General features: G+C 47.3%; 1 protein-coding gene across 3 annotated transcripts in view; it reads right to left on the bottom strand.

Annotated features, from left to right (window-relative positions):
• Positions 1-24,591, bottom strand: part of HGH1 (HGH1 cochaperone) — a 149,618-nt gene that overhangs the window by 71,738 nt on the left and 53,289 nt on the right. For 2 of the 3 annotated variants that reach the window (XM_083145062.1, XM_083145063.1), the window contains exon 5: positions 17,448-17,539. In XM_083145062.1, the coding sequence (XP_083001188.1) occupies positions 17,448-17,539 (92 nt within the window). Of the gene's footprint in view, positions 1-12,245; positions 12,418-17,447; positions 17,540-24,591 lie in introns of all 3 variants that reach the window. The other variant, XR_014444043.1, reaches the window with a different exon arrangement.

Genomic DNA, 24,591 nt, shown 5'->3' with positions numbered 1-24,591 from the left:
AATACGATACAAAAAATGCTAATGATTACAATGGTTACAAATAAAGGTACCGACAAAAGAGACAAGCATATATGCACAATGTAAAAGAAAGATATTTAACGGAAAATTGTTTTGTCCATGGACTTGATTCTTAATCACAACTTCTTTCTGTACAACAATTCGTTTTATCTTCAACTGCGCGGCTGCGCAATGGGTTCGTCGGTCGCGCCGACATATGCGAACATTTTCATGTTCTCCATTGAAGTTGATGTGTTTTTCTCAGTCACTGTTTTCAATGAACATTGTTTATTATTCAAACGGTTTATCAACGACTTATTTGTACTATGGCAAGGGGATCAGGATGTACTTAGGAATCTTATCTGTACTCACAACCTCACAGATAGTCCAATTAAATTTACCTTCGACATTGACCACGATAATGTACATTTCTTAGATGTCGACATTTGCCGACACCGCAACAATTTGTCTACCAAAGTCTATATAAAAAAAACAGACCGCAATACCATGCTCCAACCCCAGTGCTGCCACCCCCGTAAACTGATAAACAGCTTGCCATATTCACAGATGATCCGATACAGGCGGATTAATAGCAATGACTCCATGTGTAATGCACAATTAGATGAATTCATTGTGAAACTGCAACAGCGGGGTTATACTCTTAGCGAGTTATTGGCATGTAAAAAACGAGTCATGCGACTCGACAGAATGACTTTGCTTAAACCCACTACCTGCAAAAAGAAAAATAGCCTCACAGACATTCTTCCCCTGGTTTCCACCTATAATACTGCCTCCAACATGGTGACCACCACCATCAAAAAGAACTGGCCGATTCTTCAGTCCGACAGATCACTTCCATTTAAGGATCATAGGGTGATGCCCTGCTTTAAAAGAGCTCCAAACCTCAGACAATTGCTGGTCAAGACTGACATTAATTTCCAAGCTGACAGCCCCACATCGACTTGGCTCCCCAATGACCGATACGGCAACTTCCGCTGCACATGCGTCACTTGTCAATTCCTCCTGACTGGCGACACATTCAACCACCCACGCTCAGGTAAATCCTACAAAATTAAGTACCATTTCACCTGTAATTCCATGTTTGTGATATACATGATAATCTGCCCCTGCAGCTTATTATATATAGGAAAGACTGAGCGTAAATTCAAGGAGCGCATGGCTATGCATAGAAGCTCCATTCGCAATGCCATTGAAAGCGGTAAAAGTGACCAACCCGTCGCTAGACATTTCATCTGCCAGAAACATGCTCTGTCTAGCCTCAGATATCGCATAATTGATTGCATCCCCCCCACGCGGCGAGGTGGCGATCGGAACAAACGTCTGCTCCAAAAAGAAGTCTGGTGGATTCACCAACTTGAACGTCTGGCACCCCGTGGGTTAAACGAGCAAATGTCACTTTCAATTTTCCGTTAAATATCTTTCTTTTACATTGTGCATATATGCTTATCTCTTTTGTCGGTACCTTTATTTGTAACCATTGTAATCATTAGCATTTTTTGTATCGTATTACTGTCACATTGTTATTTCATGGACTGTAGCTGTTTCTCGGCCTCTGGGAGCTCCTGTTCTTTCATGTATTTTTCACTCATACCTTCTACTCTTTGGGGTCTACTTTATTATCTTTTCTTTACCACACCCAGTATTTAATATTGGCTGGGCAGTTTTACGTGATCTATGTACTTTATTCATGGTTACCATGGTAATGGTAATCAAGGTGATTGACGCCTCCCAGGTGGGATGACGTCATCTTTTGCTGTAACGGAAGGGGCGTGTTGCATCACGACCCTGGCCGGATCTGTTTGCACATGGTGGGGTCTATATAAAGGTTAATGTTGTGTGTATCTTTTATCCTGATGACAAATAAAATTTGAAACGTTGATAAAGCTACTGGCTCCAATTTGGTTTCCTTTGAAACAGTCAAGAGTGCCGCGCCATCCACATCGCTATATATATATATATATATATATATATATATATATATATATATATATATATATATATATATATATATATACACACAGTATGTATAATTTTATATATATAGTGTTCATTCTAGCACCCGCCATCTTTGAAAACCCATGCAGTTCCTGTTCCCTGCCTGGGGTGTCGCTATCTGCTGTGGTGTTTCTAGCACATGTCTGGTTTGCATATCAGTGCTGATATACAGACCACACTGTGCTGGAAGCACTACAGGAGACAGCGACACCCCAGACAGGGAAGAGGAACTGCATGGGTTTTCAAAGATGGCGGGTGCTAGAATGAACACTATATATATATATATATATATATATATATATATATATATATATATATATATATACATATATACAACAAAGATATTGCGAGCGGCACTCAGAGACTGGATACACGAAGTAACACTGCAAATATGTGTTTAATGCAAACTTCAACGTTTCGGGGCGCTGGTCCCCTTCGTCAGGATAAACACAAGGTGTCACACACAAGATATTTATAGAAAAGACTTACCCCCCTTCTAATCACTGCTGCCCCTCCTGCTGCTCTGGTTCACCTGGCAGTGCAGCACGATGTCCATTCCCCCGTACTGCAGTTTCCTGTTTCCGGAGGAAACGTGTCATCCTCTCCCTGCCGGTCACCTGGCAGTGCAGCACGATGTCCATTCCCCCGTACTGCAGTTTCCTGTTTCCGGAGGAAACGTGTCATCCTCTCCCTGCCGGTTCCCATGGCAACGTTCGGGTTAACAATCTGAAATAACCACATAATAAACATTAAAACCGCAATTATATGCTGTGTCATTATTCATTGTTTACAAAGTGCTTAATGTAAGTGATTTGTTGCATCAGTGCTCATGTTTTTACAAAAAGAGGCTGTACTGCTTAAGCCTGGACGACGGCTGAAGTAGCCGATATTGTGCTGAAACAAAACTATCGGTTAGTGCATACATATATATGAAGTTACATTTTGCTTCCCTCATGGTTCCCCTGTTTGGGCTATTCAGTCCCAAATTGGAATATGGTGGGGCCCATCCCACCCGCAACTATTGTGCTGGAGGCATGGTCGACATGCTGTGTCGCCACTCCCCTCCTACACTTGGTGGTTTTCTTTTGTCTACCCCAAATATTTTAAGGGACACACTGTTTATGATCACTGGTGACCAGCTGGCATTTACAAGTGGGGGGACCTGTCAGGGTGAGCATAGAAAGATGGTAATTAGATGAAATTAATCAACCCCAAGTGCTCATTGAGTCCCTTGGGGCGCATGGTACCCAATCTGTAAATCCATCGGGTTTCCAAACGCAATAGGGCTTTTCCCCTGTCACCCCTTCTCAGGCTTGGGGGGACATGGTCAATTATCTTGTATTTTAACATGGCCATGCTATGTTTGGCCACCACGAAGTGCTTGGCTACCGGTTGCTCGCCAGCGCCAGCACTGAGTGCTGCCCTAATTGCTTGTCTATGCTGTGCCATGCGGACCTTAAATTGGCATTCCGTTTTGCCAACGTAGTAAAGTCCGCATGGACATAAAATAACATAGACCACAAAGCGACTGGTGCATGTGAGGGGCCAGTTAATTTTAAACCTTTTCCCCGTGTAGGGGTGTCTGATAGAATCCCCAGTCTCCATGTAACTGCAAGTCGTGCAGTTGATACACTTGAAGCATCCATTGCCCCTTTGCAAAAAATGGGTGGGTTTGGGTTTCTTGAATTTAGATAAGTCTGTTTTGACCACTAGATCCCGTATATTTTTGCCCCTGGAATAACTGGGCATTAGGCGTTTACTGGCTAGCTCTTTTAAATCCCTATCTGTGGTGATGATTGGCCATAGTTCTTTGGCCCTTTTAGATGTGTGTCTGCTGTTTATATTAAATTGGTTCACCCATGGATAAGGAGGCTCTGATTTCTCAATTTTTTGGGGAATTAGTAATTCTGCTCGTGGTCTTGCACTGGCCCGCTGCCGTGCTTTTACAAGCTCCCCGGGGGGGTATCCCCTCTGTTGGAATTTCAGGGTCATGGCATCCAGTTGGTGTTCCCTTTCTGATGCCTCACTGTTGGTCCGACACACCCGTATAAACTGAGACATGGGTAACCCCTTCACTGTTGCCCTGGGGTGGAAACTCTCATGCCTAAGCATGGTGTTTCGGTCAGTTGGCTTAGTGTATAAGCTAGTGGTCAATTCTTTCTCTTTTTTTGTGATCTTGATATCGAGAAAGCAGATCTCGTTTTGGTCATGCAGCATGGTGAGTTTAATGGGACTGGCTGATCTATTGTGGGCCTCGACTGTGCTAACCAGGCTTTCTACTGGGCCCTGCCACAAAATCAAAATGTCGTCGATGAAACGAAAATATAACCATACATGCTGGACCGTTTCCTGGAGGACAAAGAACAGGTCGCGCTCGGTCTCCCACATGTAGGTGTTCGCAAACGTGGGAGCCACCGAAGACCCCATCGCACAACCTGTCCTCTGCCTCCAGAACATGCTGTCAAATAAAAAATAATTATGAGATAACGTAAATTCAAGCAATTGTAACACAAACTCCACATCTGGGCCCCTGTAGTGGGGGTTCCCCGTGATGAGGCGTCTCATAGCCTGCACACCCTCCCTATGTGGGATGCAGGTGTACAGGCTAGTGACGTCAATGGTAGCCATGGTGAGGTCCACCGGTGCTTCAGGCATGGTGGTCAATTTTTGTAATAGCATGGAAGAGTCCCGTAGATGGGTGGGCGTGTGCTGGATGCACGGCTGGAAATATGTGTCCAAGAATATGGCTACCGGTTCGCAAAGCGACCCCCTGGCCGATATGATTGGTCGACCAGGAGGCCGCGTTGCGTGCTTGTGTATCTTGGGTATTGAGTAAAAAATAGGCACTGTTGGATGCTCAGTGTACAATTTATTGTGAATCGTGGGTGATATTACACCCTCCTTGACGGCCTCCTGCAATATAGTCGCCAGTGACTTCTGGTACCCATCCGTGGGGTCCCCACTGAGTTTCTCATATGTCGACTCATCCCCTAGGAGACGGTGACATTCCTCTACATAGTCAGCAGTGTCCTGTATGACGATGGAGCCGCCCTTGTCGGCTCCCCGTATAATAATGTCCTGCCTTTTGCTCAGGTCTTTCAGGGCTTGGTTTTGCTGGTACGTCAAATTATGGTGAGTCTTAGGGTAGGGTGGATGTCCCTCTTTTTCCACCAGTCGGTGGTAGGTTTTGATCGAGGCATTATTGGAAATTGGGTCAAAGCGTGATTTGGGACCCAGTTTTTGTATCCTGGGTGGCAGTTCTTCTCCTTGCTTGGTCGGAGGGTTTTTGGAAAAGTGTTCCTTGATCTTCAGGCCCCTCTGTAGTTTGTATGTGTCGATTGCCCACTGAAACTCATCCACCTGCTGTGTGGGGATAAAGGAGAGTCCTTTGCTTAGGACCTCATGTTCAGTGGGTGTGAGTGGCTTTGAGGATAAATTAAATATTACGCTTATTTCCCCTTGGGAGGCTTTGCTCCTTTCCTGCCTCCACCTCTGCCCTCCAGGAAACAGTCCAGCATGTATGGTTATATTTTCGTTTCATCGACGACATTTTGATTTTGTGGCAGGGCCCAGTAGAAAGCCTGGTTAGCACAGTCGAGGCCCACAATAGATCAGCCAGTCCCATTAAACTCACCATGCTGCATGACCAAAACGAGATCTGCTTTCTCGATATCAAGATCACAAAAAAAGAGAAAGAATTGACCACTAGCTTATACACTAAGCCAACTGACCGAAACACCATGCTTAGGCATGAGAGTTTCCACCCCAGGGCAACAGTGAAGGGGTTACCCATGTCTCAGTTTATACGGGTGTGTCGGACCAACAGTGAGGCATCAGAAAGGGAACACCAACTGGATGCCATGACCCTGAAATTCCAACAGAGGGGATACCCCCCCGGGGAGCTTGTAAAAGCACGGCAGCGGGCCAGTGCAAGACCACGAGCAGAATTACTAATTCCCCAAAAAATTGAGAAATCAGAGCCTCCTTATCCATGGGTGAACCAATTTAATATAAACAGCAGACACACATCTAAAAGGGCCAAAGAACTATGGCCAATCATCACCACAGATAGGGATTTAAAAGAGCTAGCCAGTAAACGCCTAATGCCCAGTTATTCCAGGGGCAAAAATATACGGGATCTAGTGGTCAAAACAGACTTATCTAAATTCAAGAAACCCAAACCCACCCATTTTTTGCAAAGGGGCAATGGATGCTTCAAGTGTATCAACTGCACGACTTGCAGTTACATGGAGACTGGGGATTCTATCAGACACCCCTACACGGGGAAAAGGTTTAAAATTAACTGGCCCCTCACATGCACCAGTCGCTTTGTGGTCTATGTTATTTTATGTCCATGCGGACTTTACTACGTTGGCAAAACGGAATGCCAATTTAAGGTCCGCATGGCACAGCATAGACAAGCAATTAGGGCAGCACTCAGTGCTGGCGCTGGCGAGCAACCGGTAGCCAAGCACTTCGTGGTGGCCAAACATAGCATGGCCATGTTAAAATACAAGATAATTGACCATGTCCCCCCAAGCCTGAGAAGGGGTGACAGGGGAAAAGCCCTATTGCGTTTGGAAACCCGATGGATTTACAGATTGGGTACCATGCGCCCCAAGGGACTCAATGAGCACTTGGGGTTGATTAATTTCATCTAATTACCATCTTTCTATGCTCACCCTGACAGGTCCCCCCACTTGTAAATGCCAGCTGGTCACCAGTGATCATAAACAGTGTGTCCCTTAAAATATTTGGGGTAGACAAAAGAAAACCACCAAGTGTAGGAGGGGAGTGGCGACACAGCATGTCGACCATGCCTCCAGCACAATAGTTGCGGGTGGGATGGGCCCCACCATATTCCAATTTGGGACTGAATAGCCCAAACAGGGGAACCATGAGGGAAGCAAAATGTAACTTCATATATATGTATGCACTAACCGATAGTTTTGTTTCAGCACAATATCGGCTACTTCAGCCGTCGTCCAGGCTTAAGCAGTACAGCCTCTTTTTGTAAAAACATGAGCACTGATGCAACAAATCACTTACATTAAGCACTTTGTAAACAATGAATAATGACACAGCATATAATTGCGGTTTTAATGTTTATTATGTGGTTATTTCAGATTGTTAACCCGAACGTTGCCATGGGAACCGGCAGGGAGAGGATGACACGTTTCCTCCGGAAACAGGAAACTGCAGTACGGGGGGAATGGACATCGTGCTGCACTGCCAGGTGACCGGCAGGGAGAGGATGACACGTTTCCTCCGGAAACAGGAAACTGCAGTACGGGGGAATGGACATCGTGCTGCACTGCCAGGTGAACCAGAGCAGCAGGAGGGGCAGCAGTGATTAGAAGGGGGGTAAGTCTTTTCTATAAATATCTTGTGTGTGACACCTTGTGTTTATCCTGACGAAGGGGACCAGCGCCCCGAAACGTTGAAGTTTGCATTAAACACATATTTGCAGTGTTACTTCGTGTATCCAGTCTCTGAGTGCCGCTCGCAATATCTTTGTTGTATGCTAGTGGACCCAAGCGGCTACACCTGAAGGCACCAGAGCAAGTGAGTCCAGGGGGACAGCAGAGTGCCGGAGCCAGCACAGAATATATATACATATATATATATATATATATATATATATATATATATATATATATACATATACATACATCTAGGACGTAATAGCAAAGATTTTTGCAAGAATTGGTGTCAGATCTTAAACCAGTGTAGCATGGACCTGATGGTTCTTGTGGTGCAACAGGTGAATTGTGATATAGCATCTCTAGAAAAAGAGATCAATGAGTGTGAGAAAGCAGGAACCGAGACCATGAAAGCAGACACAACCAATGATTGGCTATTGAAATAAGAGAGCAATATTGGTAAATTTAAGGATGAGCTTTTGGCCTTTAAAAAAGAAAAGTACAAAAAAGTGCGTGATGATTACAAAGAGCTAAGGGTATACCCCTGGGTATTCTTCCAGGGTAATCCGCGACCATGGAAGGCGACCCAAGGGGGGAGGAGACGCCCCAATAGGACCTATACCGATATTGAGTCCTGTACCTCAGATTCAGACCAGTCCTCGACCAATAGAAGTGGACCTTTTTTAAGGGATCCAGGATCCATGAGATCCAGAAACAAAAAAGACCAGGGCGCTGTAGGAGGGGAGGGAAGAAAAATAGGAGGAAAACCAAGGGGAGGCAAGAATTGGAGGGAATAAAAGTGTATAATTTATCTGATTATGAGTTCACCGAGAGTGAACATAGTGTATTATCGAGAGGACTCTCTTTTGTTCAGACTTACCGCCAGAAGGACTTCAATTGTGAAGTCGAACTACACAAGTTCCATAGGCAACTTAAATTAAAAGACCACTTTTCAAGACAACCCCCAACAACCGATGTAACACCTCGCCCATTTAAAACTAGAAGCGACTTTGATCCCCAATGTTTTAACCCCTCTATAGCAACGTTCATGAGACTGGTACGTAATGAGATCATCCCCTACATGCGTAGACAAAAAATCTCCTACACTAATGTAAGTGCTGCAGAAAAATTGTCCATAAAAAATCTTAAGGATAACAATTCAATAATAATTCGAGCAGCAGATAAAGGGGGAGGGGTGGTGGTGCTTAACAGGTCAGATTATATTAATGAAGTCTATAGGCAATTGGGCGACAAAATATGCTATAAACAACTGCAATATGACCCCACCACAGCCTATAAAAAAGAGGTGGACTCTTTCCTTAACATGGGGTGGAGCAATGGGTGGATCGATGACACAGAAAAGGAATTCCTAACACAGGATTACCCGATCACCCCATTGCTCTACGTTCTCCCAAAGATACATAAGTCTTTGCAGAACCCCCCGGGGAGACCCATAATCTCCTCGAGGGGGTCTCTGTGCCAAAGTATCTCGCAGTTCGTTGATTATTTTTTGCAGACTGTAGTAAATGAAGTCCCTACAGTACTTAGAGACACTACAGATTTTCTGAAGAGAATTGAAAGCTATGGTCCGCCACCTGAGAACTGCCTGTTAGTAACATGTGATATAACCAGCTTATATACTAATATTCAACATCAGGCTGGTCTCGATGCGATCAAGAAGGCACTGAGCAAGAGCTCAACATACAAAGGTCCCCCCGTGGAATTTTTACTTTTACTTATGAGTTTCATTCTACACAAAAATTACTTTTTATTTGAAAATTCTTTTTATTTGCAGCTTCAAGGCACGGCCATGGGGTCTAACATGGCCCCGGCCTATGCCAATTTGTTTATGTACGATTATGAGTTATTCAACATTTTACAAAATATTCAGTTCAAAGATTTTATTTCCCTTTATGTTCGATTCATAGATGATATTTTTTTTATTTGGACGGGAGGTATACAATTGCTGGGGGAGTTTATTGAACACCTGAACAACACCACAGGGACCATCAGGCTCACATGTGTCAGCAGCCCCAATATGGTAAATTTTTTAGATGTTTGTGTGTCAATTCATGACGGTCTCTTTAAAACATCAATTTACAAGAAACCAACAGACCAAAACTCGGTACTATTGGCAGACAGTTTCCACCCACGGCCACTTAAACGAGGCCTACCATTTTCCCAAATGGTAAGGGTGGTTAGGATCACTTCGGATAAGGAATCAATCCTCCCCCCACTAAACAAAATGGGCTTGGATTTCATCCAACGCGGATATAATAAAGGAGAGATTGAGGAATCGATTAGGCGTGTGAGAGCCTCGATAGAGCTGTATTATTGCATACACCGAGCAGGATCAAAAAACAAGAATGCCTTATCTTCCCGACCACATTCTCTATTTCATCACCTAAATTAAGAGAAGTGATCAATAAAAACTGGTACATTCTGGAGACCGATCCAATAATTGGCAAATTCTGCCAGGAAAGACCGATGTTTGCATACAAGCGCAGTAATAACCTGAAGGACTGTGTAACATCGTCGGATATCAGCATCAGGAATCAAAAGACAAATTGGCTGGCGACGAAAAATGGAGCCTTTAAGTGTGGAAAGTGTGTCAACTGCACACATATGATGACGGGCGAGTGTTTTATACATCCAGGCACAAATAAAAAATATACCATCAAGCATAGACTAACATGTGAAAGCAAATACGTAGTATATGCCATTCTATGCCCCTGCCAGAAAATCTACGTCGGTAAAACGATCCGCATGGTAAAAGAACGTGTGGGCATGCACCGTTCGTCAATTAAAAAAGCAATGACTGTGAGGGACACCAGCACACCACCCGTTGCAAGACATTTCTTTTGAGTACATCTATGAATTGAACTCCCTTTTTCCTTCAGGACTCAATGAGGAACTTAATTTAAACGTATTCTTGTGAGAAGGAAAATGATGGGGACTGTTGTGATGAACCCATTGTTGACCACCGGGGTTCCTTTTGAGAAAATGTTATGTGGTTTTTCTTCTCATTTTCTATATAATTTTTCACAATTTTTTCTGATCCTTTTTGAATAGTTTTCCTGATTGTTTATTGTATCTTTTGGACTTGTGTAAAGATGAATATGAATCTTTATTGATGATCAGGGGCTGCTGATAAAATAGAATGCAATAATATTGTATGTTATATAATATTTAATATGGTGATAGAAATTGTGCAGAATGACATATATAAGGATGTAATGGTACACTGTCATTGCTATGCATTTATTGATTCATGTTGGAGGTGGATGGGGGAATGTGGGTGCCTGTCAGGCGGCATTCTGCATGGGCTCACTCCGCCGTGTACTGGCACATAAGTATTAATATAAGTAATGGTGTTATGATCCCCTGCGCGCAAATTACACTTCCCTCTCCAAATAGTATTTAAAACAACAGTGAGACGCTGGTGACCAACGGCAGTGGACGTAACTCGACCATCTGCTGGGAGAGTAACAGCGGGAATCACGTATAGTAATTATTTTCTAAAAAGACCGGGGAGAACAGTGAAACTGTTACACTGACAGCGGTGGGTGTGACCCGTCCACAGGCTGAGTGAATGACAGCAGTAACTGCAGCCTAGCGACGCCGGGCAGGCGGGGTTTTCTACCTTGACCGGCGGTTGCCAAGACACCCGTGGACGCAATGTTATGGAGGCGGACTGAGAGTATAGTGCGTCTAGCGGAAGTGAGGTATGCGGGTCACGGCCGTAGTTCCGGGCCGGATCCCCGCGATACTTCCGCATTCTGGAACGCAGATGGAGCGCAGCAGAGCGGGAATCGGAGTAGCCGCACACAGGTGAGATTGATTTTGGCGGGCGCCCTGTTCCCTATATAGCCTTAGACATGTGTTAGTAGACCTTAAGCCCTTGAGGAAGGAGGAGGACCTCCGAAACAGCTGTCGGGCGATAAGGGCCACGAGGGTTAAGCTGTTGTCATCATCCAGCCCCTCTAGGATTTCGATAAGTACCCTATGCTTTGTAAAGTTGTCATGCTGCTTTAAGGCTCTGAAGATGAACTAAAAAGTTTTTTTGCATTCTAAATGGTGGTGTGCTGGTTCTTGTGTCCTATACCGTGACTGGGTTAGATTCTGTGGAATATATCATTGTGTATGCTCCAGCACCTACAAAACCTTGAACAAACCAAAAGTGTGCGGTTATCTAAAATTTTGTTGTATATATACATATACATATACACACACACACACACACACAGATTTATGTATACCCTACAAACAGAACGAAACACAAAGTGACTGTGTGCATGTTACCAAGGTATCAGACTTTAGTAAGAACCAACCAGGCCTATTATTATTACTACAGAATGCAGTGTCAGGGTACCACCAGAAGGTGGCAGAATACGGTATACCAGACAGAAGTCACATCCATATAGGACAAGCAAAGATCACACATTCTCCAGGTACCACGTTACAGAGCCCCTGTTATTAAACTTCATTGGACTGACACTTATTATACATCAAGGCGTTGGCACCTGGTACACAAATATTCTATGTATGTATATGTATCAATCTCTGAGCAAAATTATGTTGTTTAAATGTGTTAATATACTTAATTAATAGTGAACACAAATGAGCGTCTGATTCCAGTTGATGTGAATCCCCCTTATCCAGGAGCAAAATGACGAATGGAATTTCCTAGAACGTTAAACTTTTTGGAGACTGCACAAAAAAATGAATTTTCTGATGGTAGAATGTGTCCGGCTATATGGAACATGCGGTCAGCACAGAGGTGGAGAGAAAATAACGGATTATACTCACGATAATTCCTTTTCTTCTGAATGCTTCATGGCAGCCTTAACATTGGGTTTGAACCCCTCCTCCTCCTCATTATAGACAAGCAGGTTTTTTACCCTAGGATCCGCCCTTTCCACATTTATAAGCACAACTTCACCCTTGTACCCTCAGTCTTTGAATATCTCCTCCCTCGATCCTAGGGAAAAAACACAAACGGGGAGAAAATCACAGGCTGCCATGAAGTATTCCAAAGAAAAGGAATGATCTTGAGTATAATCCGCTATTTATTTCTTCCTAATTCATGGCAGGCATAAAATTGGGATATATCAAAGCAGAATAAGGGTGAGTATCATATCTCAAGCCATTACTTGGCTGAGAGCACGCTCTCCAAAATGTTTTCTATTGACATGCACAGATGACCATGTTGCTGCCAAACAAATGTCTTTGACTGAAACCTTTGCCTCTTTTGCCCAGGACACAGCCATTGCTCGCCTTTATAACTCTAGGAGCTTCACGCCAAACTTTCTTATACGCAAATATGATCATCTCCTTAACCCATTTGGAGATGGTCTGCTTCGATGGGGAAAATCCCTTCTTGGCTCCGATCGGAATAACAATTATTGATTTGTCTCTTCTGTAACTTTTAACTGTATTTACATAAACTGAAACGGCTCTGACAACATCCACAGTATGTAACCTTTCTTCTCCTTTATCTTTTGGTTCTGGATAGAAAGATGGCAGAACGATTTCTTGGTTGATATGGAAAGAGGAAATGACCTTAGGCAGAAACTGAGGATTAGTTCTGAGAACTATTTTGTCCGAGAAAATCTCCAAATAAAAGTTCTTGCGCCCATAACACCTGGAGTTCACTCAATTCGTCGAGCTGAAGTAATTGCAACCAGAAAAACTATTTTCCAAGTCAGAAACTTTAACTTAACCCTGTCTAAGGGTTCAAAAGGTGGTGACATTAGGACATTTAACACCAAGTTAAGATCCCACTGGCGAACGAAAGACTTTATTCTAGGCCTAATCCTTTTGATAGCTTGACAGAATTCCTTTATGAGCTCATTATCTGACAACTTCCTATGCAAAAACACACTCAAAGCTAAAATGTGTACTTTAGGAGTGGCAACAGCCAAACCTTTTGCGAATATATCACATAGAAATTGTAGAACATGTGGAATATTTGCATTAGGAGCATCACATTTATCTCTGGCCCACTAGGAAAAGCAGAACCTCCACTACTTCTGTTGACAGCCCCTTGTCTTTCAACAGTCGCCTCTCAATTTCCAAGCCGTTAAATGTAGTTTGTGAGATTCTGGGTATAGAAGCGGACCCTGACTTAACATGTTTGGATGAACTGGCAACCTCAGAGGCTCTTCCACCAACATTTTCAACACCAGAGGAAACCAAGGTCTTCTTGGCAAGAACGGAAGAAGAATCATAACCTGGGCTTGTTCTTCCCTGATCTCCCAGAGAACCCTGGGAATTAGAGCAAATGGGGGAAATATGTACGATAGAGTGAAGTCCCAACTTTGCGACAAAGCATCTATCCCTGAGGACCCTTGCATAATGTGTTTTGAGAAAAATCGAGGAAGCTTTCTGTTGCCGAATGACGCCATAAGGTCTATTTCTGGTGTCCTGAACTTCTTGACTACCAGATGAAAAAGGGACTCCTCCAATTCCCATTCACCTGGAAAATCTGATTTCTGCTTAGAAAATCCGTCACAATGTTGTCTCGGCCTGGTACGTAGAAAGCCAACAGGGATTTCAGATGTCCTTCTGCCCAAGCACATTATATTTTCCACTTCCTTTAAGAGGGCCAAACTCCTTTTACCTCCTTGTGGCCATGTTGTCCGAGAATACCCTCAGATGAGAGTTTGAGATCTCTATGCGGAAATTACAGATTGTTAACCATACTGTTCTTAACGCTTTCTGATTGGAGGACATCCTCATCTCTAAGGGTGACCAAGTTCCTTAACAGGACTTTCCTTCTAGATGAGCGCCCCAACTGAGAGAACTTGCATCTGTTGACAATCTCAGAAATTGGGGATTTTCTAGAGATGTAGCTCTCACAGGTAAGTGCCTGCTGGCCCACCAACTCAGGGACTCCTTTATCACACAGTAAGACACTGGTTTTAAGGAATACTTTATCATTGCCAAATGGAATGGATGTATCCTCCATCTCGCCCAAGGCACTACTCCTATAGCTGAAGGCACCCATCCCTAGAAAACTTGACGCCACCCTCAACTGTACTGTGAACTTCCTGTGATAAGTAAATCTAGACTGCTATACCTCTTCTCCTGAGATAAGCCAAGAGTGTTACCAGAGCTTTGGTATACCGAAAGGGAGACAGGTAAACTGGTAGTGCATTCCTTTCATGCAAAACCTGAGATATTTCCTGTCTGCAAACCTTATAGGAATATGGAAATATGCATCCTTGAGGTCTACTGAGACTAGAAAATCCCCTCTTCTTATCCCCAGAAGAATGGACTTCATAGTGTCCATATGGAATTTCTTCTGCACATCTTCCTGTTTAGATCCCTTAGATCTAAAATAGTTTGAAACTCCCCGGATGCCTTGGTTACAATGAAAAGACAGGAGTAAAGTCTGGTGCATTTTTCCAACTTTGGAACTTTCTCTACTGCCTTGGAATTGACCGACTCCCTTATGCTCTGATCTAGAGCGAAGCCTTCCTCTGGAAGAGCAGGAATTCTTCAAACTAAAAATCGGTTTGCGGTTGGTTTGATTACAAACTCCAATTGATAGTCCAGGGTAACAACTTCCAATACCCATTTGTCCTGAATGGTGCTAGATCAACTTCTTGCAAACTTCAGAAGTCTTCCCGCAACAGGAACAGTAAACTGGGAAGGAACACCGTCACTGCCTCCGAGATCCTCTTCTACTGGATTGGCAAAAAAAAATGACCTTGATCCCGCAGAATATCAATCCCTGAACTGGCGACCAGGTCTATAGCTTCTGACTTTCCTAAAATACTGCCTAGATGAGAACTCAGGGAATTTTCCACATTTATCTTGAGGAATCCTGACTGACTTCCCAAAATACATCTTTTGTTTTTAGGCATCCAATTTCCCTCCAAATAAAAAGGATTCTTCAAATGGCCGAGTAACCAGCCTATTTTTAGAATACATGTCAGCTGCGCCTTCAACCACAAAGTCCTCCTGGCTAGAATACCAAATGTCATGGATTTAGCAGAAAAGTCCAGTATACTGTATCTAGAGAGGCCTCACATATATAATCAACGACCAATTTAATAGAACCCAGATTCTTAGTAATCTGATCTCGAGGCCTTTTCACGAACATCCTCTTGAAGGGACACACACCACAATCTGAGAGCCCTGGAGACTGAGGCAACGGCCACTGCTGACTTTATTGCTACTGAGCTGGAAATATGTCTCTCCATTCTTTTTATCCATTGCATCTTTCAAGGGCGCCCCATCCTCCATAGGTATGGTTGTCCTAGTCGTGTTCTTGGCTACCGCCGCATCGATCTTGGTGATGGTGCACTATTTAAGGAACACCTCATCCTGAATGGGGTAGATTTAATCAACCCTCTTGAAACAGCCCACACGTTTATCAGCATTAAGCCATTCTTTTTAAAGATTGTAAGCTTGCGGGCCGGGCCCTCCTACCTCCATGTCTGTTTGTATCTTCCCTGTTTGTTTAATCACGGTTACCAATTGTAAAGCGCAACAGAATATGCTGCACTATATAAGAAACTGTATAATAAAATATTAAATAATTATTTTTATAATACATCCTTAACAACTTTGTGTATAGGAAAACAACTGCCCTTTCTCAACATGTCTTCAAACAAGGTATCCTTCTCATCTTTAGCAGCCTCCTTATAATTAAGTGTTTTATATCATTTTTTTTAAGACTATTTCCACCAAGTATAAATTAAACAATCATTCTTCAATCAGTCTTCTTCAATGAGTTCACCTAGAGTTCATTCTAGCACCCGCTGTTTTTGAAAACCCATGCAATTCCCCTTCCCTGCCTGGGGTGTCGCTGTCTGCTGTGGTGCTTCTAGCACAGTGTGGTCTGTATATCAGCACTGATATGCAAACCAGGCATGTGCTAGAAACACCACAGCAGACAGCGACACCCCAGGCAGGGAACAGGAACTGCATGGGTTTTCAAAGATGGCGGGTGCTAGAATGAACTCTAGTTCACCTGACTCCACCTCAGACAGAGACCCTTCATCCTCAGACATAAACACAGGGGGAAATGTCTCAAGGCTTGTTTGAGACCTAGATCTTTTGCTGCTATTAAGAAACTCCTCTTTAGAAAGGAAAGTCTTCTTCATTCAATCCATCCAGTCTGATAGCTGTATAGCTGCATGAGCACCAAGAGTCACATCTCTAGGACACTCTGGACAAACATTCTCTTCCTCAACAGCAACAAAAACCTGATCACAATAGGGACACATTTTAGAGCAATGCTTCTTTTTGCAGATTTTGTTCTAAGGGCCAGGAGGCACACTGAAAATAAAACAAACAGAGAGGGACACTAACTAACTGCAAACAAATAATAATCATAAAATAATAAAACAAAAGCCAGTCCTCAGAGGACCTACCTGGGCAGAGGTAAATAAGTCTTACTGGCAGAGGAATCTTCCATTCTGACGTGCATGCGATCCAGCAGCATGCATATGAATTCAGCTTTAAATACACACAATTGCCCTGCCGCCACCGTACCGGAAGTGCGTCAGTGGAAATAATCCCCGTGGAACGCAGCGCCATAGCGGTCCCAGAAGTAGTTGCGGCTGGCCTCCCGGCTACAGCACGCAATGTGCGGACCCCAGCAACACCACAATGACAATGCTCAGGCTGAAATTGCTCAGGGATGCCAGACAACTCCACAAGTCCACGCTACCAGCCAGGACTACACATCAGAGTATTGGCGCCACCACCCCAGACCCGCTGCCCAATCACAGCAGCACACAGCTCACCGTGAGCAGAAAAAGCACACAAAATAACCTACTGTAACCTGACTACCTGCTACATTGGAGGAGACAGGAAAAAGACTAAGGGTGGAGTGTGCTTATATATGTGGAGTGGGAGGATCCTAGGGTAAAAACCCGCCTGTCTATAATGAGGAGGAGGGGTTCAAACCCACATTAAGGCTGCCATGAAGTAGGAAGAAGTAATACAGAAATAACTCAATAGAAGTTCTGATTAAAGCGGAGAGTGTGGTCTCACCAGTTGTAGGCACTCTATCAGCATCTTTCTTATATCGGGGTCTGTCTCCCTCTGCTTGTCCTCTGGAAGATACTGCAGATCAGGTGGGAGAACTGAGGGAAGAGAAAGAGGCACGATAATTAGACATTAGAGACAGGCGCCGGCGACCAAGACCATGCCGGAGAGGGTGGCATGGCATGGGTGATATTGGGATGGTGTGGGGTGACAGCCATGTAATATACATGTACCGGTGCCGGGGAATGGCAGGGGTGTATGGTGATGGTGTGTGGGGACAGCCAGGTAGTGTACATGTACCGGTGAATGGCAGGGATGTATGGTGATGGTGTGGGGGTGACAGCCATGTAGTATACATGTACCGGTGCTGGGGAATGGCAGGGGTGTATGGTGATGGTGTGTGGTGACAGCCAGGTAGTGTACATGTACCGGTGCTGGGGAATGGCAGGGATGTATGGTGATGGTGTGGGGGTGACAGCCATGTAGTATACATGTACCGGTGCCGGGGAATGGCAGGGGTGTATGCTGATGGTGTGGGGGTGACAGCCATGTAGTGTTCATGTACCGGTGCTAAGGATTGGCAGGGATGTATGGTGATAGTGTGTGGTGACAGCCAGGTAGTGTACATGTACCGGTGCTGGGGAATGGCAGGGGTGTATGGTGATGGTGTGGAGGTGACAGCCAGGTAGTGTACATATAACGGTGCTGGGGAATGGCAGGGGTGTATGGTGATGGTGTGGGGGTGACAGCCAGGTAGTGTACATGTACCGGTGCCGTGGAATGGCAGGGATGTATGGTGATGGTGTGGGGGTGACAGCCAGGTAGTGTGCATGTACCGGTGCCGGGGAATGGCAGTGATGTATGGTGATGGTGTGGAGTGACAGCCAGGTAGTGTACATGTACCGGGGAATGGCAGGGGTGTATGGTGATGGTGTGGGGGTGACAGCAAGGTAGTATACATGTACCGGTGCTGGGGAACGGCAGGGATGTATGGAGATGGTGTGGGGGTGACAGCCAGGTAGTGTACGTGTACCGATACCGGGGAATGGCAGGGATGTATGGTGATGGTGTGGGGGTGACAGCCAGGCAGTGTACATGTACCGGTACCGGGGAATGGCAGGGATGTATGGTGATGGTGTGTGGTGACAGCCAGGTAGTATACATTTACCGGTGCCGGGGAATGGCAGGGATGTATGGTGATGGTGTGTGGGTGACAGCCAGGTAGTGCACATGTACTGGTGCTGGGGAATGGCGGGGGTGTATGGTGATGGTGTGTGGGTGACAGCCAGGTAGTGCACATGTACCGGTGCCGGGGAATGGCAGGGATGTATGGTAATGGTGTGTGGGGACAGCCAGGTAGTGTACATGTACCGGTACCGGGGAATGGCAGGGATGTATGGTGATGGTGTGGGGGTGACAGCCAGGTAGTGTACATGTACCGGTGCCGGGGAATGGCAGGGATGTATGGTGATGGTGTGTGGGGACAGCCAGGTAGTGTACATGTACCGGTACCGGGGAATGGCAGGGATGTATGGTGATGGTGTGTGGGGACAGCCAGGTAGTGTACATATACCAATACCGGGGAATGGCAGGGATGTATGGTGATGGTGTGGGGGTGACAGCCAGGTAGTGTATATGTACCGGTGCCGGGGAATGGCAGGGATGTATGGTGATGGTGTGGGGTGACAGCCAGGTAGTATACATGTACCGGTGCCGGGGAATGGCAGGGATGTATGGTGATGGTGTGGGGGTGACAGCCAGGTAGTGTACATGTACCGGTGCCGGGGAATGGCAGGGATGTATGGTGATGGTGTGTGGGCACAGCCAGGTAGTGTACATGTACCGGTGCTAGGGATGTATGGTGATGGTGTGGGGGTGACAGCCAAGTAGTGTACATGTACCGGTGCTGGGGAATGGCAGGGGTTTATGGTGATGGTGTGGAGGTGACAGCCAGGTAATGTACCTGTACCGGTGCTGGGGAATGGCAGGGATGTATGGTGATGGTGTGGGGGTGACAGCCATGTAGTATACATGTACCGGTGCCGGGGAATGGCAGGGGTGTATGCTGATGGTGTGGGGGTGACAGCCAGGTAGTGTACATGTACCGGTGCCGGGGAATGGCAGTGATGTATGGTGATGGTGTGGGGGTGACAGCCAGGTAGTGTACATGTACCGGGGAATGGCAGGGGTGTATGGTGATGGTGTGGAGGTGACAGCCAGGTAGTGTACATATAACGGTGCTGGGGAATGGCAGGGATGTATGGTGATGGTGTGGGGGTGACAGCCAGGTAGTGTACATGTACCGGGGAATGGCAGGGGTGTATGGTGATGGTGTGGGGGTGACAGCCAGGTAGTGTACATGTACCGGTGCTAGGGAATGGCAGGGGTGTATGGTGATGGTGTGTGGTGACAGCCAGGTAGTGTATATGTACCGGTGCTGGGGAATGGCAGGGGTGTATGGTGATGGTGTGTGGTGACAGCCAGGTAGTGTACATATACCGGTATCGGGGAATGGCAGGGATGTATGGTGATGGTGTGGGGGTGATAGCCAGGTAGTGTACATGTACCGGTACCGGGGAATGGCAGGGGTTTATGGTGATGGTGTGGGGGTGACAGCCAGGTAGTGTATATGTACCGGTGCTAGGGAATGGCAGGGGTGTATGGTGATGTTGTGTGGGCACAGCCAGGTAGTGTACATGTACCGGTGCTGGGGAATGGCAGGGATGTATGGTGATGGTGTGGGGGTGACAGCCATGTAGTATACATGTACCGGTGCCGGGGAATGGCAGGGGTGTATGCTGATGGTGTGGGGGTGACAGCCAGGTAGTGTACATGTACCGGTGCCGGGGAATGGCAGTGATGTATGGTGATGGTGTGGGGGTGACAGCCAGGTAGTGTACATGTACCGGGGAATGGCAGGGGTGTATGGTGATGGTGTGGAGGTGACAGCCAGGTAGTGTACATATAACGGTGCTGGGGAATGGCAGGGATGTATGGTGATGGTGTGGGGGTGACAGCCAGGTAGTGTACATGTACCGGGGAATGGCAGGGGTGTATGGTGATGGTGTGGGGGTGACAGCCAGGTAGTGTACATGTACCGGTGCTAGGGAATGGCAGGGGTGTATGGTGATGGTGTGTGGTGACAGCCAGGTAGTGTATATGTACCGGTGCTGGGGAATGGCAGGGGTGTATGGTGATGGTGTGTGGTGACAGCCAGGTAGTGTACATATACCGGTGTCGGGGAATGGCAGGGGTGTATGGTGATGGTGTGGGGGTGATAGCCAGGTAGTGTACATGTACCGGTACCGGGGAATGGCAGGGGTTTATGGTGATGGTGTGGGGGTGACAGCCAGGTAGTGTATATGTACCGGTGCTAGGGAATGGCAGGGGTGTATGGTGATGTTGTGTGGGCACAGCCAGGTAGTGTACATGTACCGGTGCCGGGGAATGGCAGGGGTGTATGGTGATGGTGTGGGGGTGACAGCCAGGTAGTGTATATGTACCGGTGCTGGGGAATGGCAGGGATGTATGGAGATGGTGTGGGGGTGACAGCCAGGTAGTGTACGTGTACCGATACCGGGGAATGGCAGGGATGTATGGTGATGGTGTGGGGGTGACAGCCAGGCAGTGTACATGTACCGGTACCGGGGAATGGCAGGGATGTATGGTGATGGTGTGTGGTGACAGCCAGGTAGTATACATTTACCGGTGCCGGGGAATGGCAGGGATGTATGGTGATGGTGTGTGGGTGACAGCCAGGTAGTGCACATGTACTGGTGCTGGGGAATGGCGGGGGTGTATGGTGATGGTGTGTGGGTGACAGCCAGGTAGTGCACATGTACCGGTGCCGGGGAATGGCAGGGATGTATGGTAATGGTGTGTGGGGACAGCCAGGTAGTGTACATGTACCGGTACCGGGGAATGGCAGGGATGTATGGTGATGGTGTGGGGGTGACAGCCAGGTAGTGTACATGTACCGGTGCCGGGGAATGGCAGGGATGTATGGTGATGGTGTGTGGGGACAGCCAGGTAGTGTACATGTACCGGTACCGGGGAATGGCAGGGATGTATGGTGATGGTGTGTGGGGACAGCCAGGTAGTGTACATATACCAATACCGGGGAATGGCAGGGATGTATGGTGATGGTGTGGGGGTGACAGCCAGGTAGTGTATATGTACCGGTGCCGGGGAATGGCAGGGATGTATGGTGATGGTGTGGGGTGACAGCCAGGTAGTATACATGTACCGGTGCCGGGGAATGGCAGAGATGTATGGTGATGGTGTGGGGGTGACAGCCAGGTAGTGTACATGTACCGGTGCCGGGGAATGGCAGGGATGTATGGTGATGGTGTGTGGGCACAGCCAGGTAGTGTACATGTACCGGTGCTAGGGATGTATGGTGATGGTGTGGGGGTGACAGCCAAGTAGTGTACATGTACCGGTGCTGGGGAATGGCAGGGGTTTATGGTGATGGTGTGGAGGTGACAGCCAGGTAATGTACATGTACCGGTGCTGGGGAATGGCAGGGATGTATGGTGATGGTGTGGGGGTGACAGCCATGTAGTATACATGTACCGGTGCCGGGGAATGGCAGGGGTGTATGCTGATGGTGTGGGGGTGACAGCCAGGTAGTGTACATGTACCGGTGCCGGGGAATGGCAGTGATGTATGGTGATGGTGTGGGGGTGACAGCCAGGTAGTGTACATGTACCGGGGAATGGCAGGGGTGTATGGTGATGGTGTGGAGGTGACAGCCAGGTAGTGTACATATAACGGTGCTGGGGAATGGCAGGGATGTATGGTGATGGTGTGGGGGTGACAGCCAGGTAGTGTACATGTACCGGGGAATGGCAGGGGTGTATGGTGATGGTGTGGGGGTGACAGCCAGGTAGTGTACATGTACCGGTGCTAGGGAATGGCAGGGGTGTATGGTGATGGTGTGTGGTGACAGCCAGGTAGTGTATATGTACCGGTGCTGGGGAATGGCAGGGGTGTATGGTGATGGTGTGTGGTGACAGCCAGGTAGTGTACATATACCGGTATCGGGGAATGGCAGGGATGTATGGTGATGGTGTGGGGGTGATAGCCAGGTAGTGTACATGTACCGGTACCGGGGAATGGCAGGGGTTTATGGTGATGGTGTGGGGGTGACAGCCAGGTAGTGTATATGTACCGGTGCTAGGGAATGGCAGGGGTGTATGGTGATGTTGTGTGGGCACAGCCAGGTAGTGTACATGTACCGGTGCTGGGGAATGGCAGGGATGTATGGTGATGGTGTGGGGGTGACAGCCATGTAGTATACATGTACCGGTGCCGGGGAATGGCAGGGGTGTATGCTGATGGTGTGGGGGTGACAGCCAGGTAGTGTACATGTACCGGTGCCGGGGAATGGCAGTGATGTATGGTGATGGTGTGGGGGTGACAGCCAGGTAGTGTACATGTACCGGGGAATGGCAGGGGTGTATGGTGATGGTGTGGAGGTGACAGCCAGGTAGTGTACATATAACGGTGCTGGGGAATGGCAGGGATGTATGGTGATGGTGTGGGGGTGACAGCCAGGTAGTGTACATGTACCGGGGAATGGCAGGGGTGTATGGTGATGGTGTGGGGGTGACAGCCAGGTAGTGTACATGTACCGGTGCTAGGGAATGGCAGGGGTGTATGGTGATGGTGTGTGGTGACAGCCAGGTAGTGTATATGTACCGGTGCTGGGGAATGGCAGGGGTGTATGGTGATGGTGTGTGGTGACAGCCAGGTAGTGTACATATACCGGTGTCGGGGAATGGCAGGGGTGTATGGTGATGGTGTGGGGGTGATAGCCAGGTAGTGTACATGTACCGGTACCGGGGAATGGCAGGGGTTTATGGTGATGGTGTGGGGGTGACAGCCAGGTAGTGTATATGTACCGGTGCTAGGGAATGGCAGGGGTGTATGGTGATGTTGTGTGGGCACAGCCAGGTAGTGTACATGTACCGGTGCCGGGGAATGGCAGGGGTGTATGGTGATGGTGTGGGGGTGACAGCCAGGTAGTGTATATGTACCGGTGCTGGGGAATGGCAGGGATGTATGGAGATGGTGTGGGGGTGACAGCCAGGTAGTGTACGTGTACCGATACCGGGGAATGGCAGGGATGTATGGTGATGGTGTGGGGGTGACAGCCAGGCAGTGTACATGTACCGGTACCGGGGAATGGCAGGGATGTATGGTGATGGTGTGTGGTGACAGCCAGGTAGTATACATTTACCGGTGCCGGGGAATGGCAGGGATGTATGGTGATGGTGTGTGGGTGACAGCCAGGTAGTGCACATGTACTGGTGCTGGGGAATGGCGGGGGTGTATGGTGATGGTGTGTGGGTGACAGCCAGGTAGTGCACATGTACCGGTGCCGGGGAATGGCAGGGATGTATGGTAATGGTGTGTGGGGACAGCCAGGTAGTGTACATGTACCGGTACCGGGGAATGGCAGGGATGTATGGTGATGGTGTGGGGGTGACAGCCAGGTAGTGTACATGTACCGGTGCCGGGGAATGGCAGGGATGTATGGTGATGGTGTGTGGGGACAGCCAGGTAGTGTACATGTACCGGTACCGGGGAATGGCAGGGATGTATGGTGATGGTGTGTGGGGACAGCCAGGTAGTGTACATATACCAATACCGGGGAATGGCAGGGATGTATGGTGATGGTGTGGGGGTGACAGCCAGGTAGTGTATATGTACCGGTGCCGGGGAATGGCAGGGATGTATGGTGATGGTGTGGGGTGACAGCCAGGTAGTATACATGTACCGGTGCCGGGGAATGGCAGGGATGTATGGTGATGGTGTGGGGGTGACAGCCAGGTAGTGTACATGTACCGGTGCCGGGGAATGGCAGGGATGTATGGTGATGGTGTGTGGGCACAGCCAGGTAGTGTACATGTACCGGTGCTAGGGATGTATGGTGATGGTGTGGGGGTGACAGCCAAGTAGTGTACATGTACCGGTGCTGGGGAATGGCAGGGGTTTATGGTGATGGTGTGGAGGTGACAGCCAGGTAATGTACATGTACCGGTGCTGGGGAATGGCAGGGATGTATGGTGATGGTGTGGGGGTGACAGCCAGGTAGTGTACATGTACCGGGGAATGGCAGGGGTGTATGGTGATGGTGTGGAGG

Source organism: Crinia signifera, chromosome 5 (genome assembly GCF_055691185.1).
Source record: "Crinia signifera chromosome 5, ASM5569118v1, whole genome shotgun sequence".
Taxonomy (NCBI): Eukaryota; Metazoa; Chordata; class Amphibia; order Anura; family Myobatrachidae; genus Crinia; species Crinia signifera.
The sequence above is the reverse complement of the archived record's forward strand: the minus strand, read 5'-3'. Positions and strand labels throughout refer to the sequence as shown.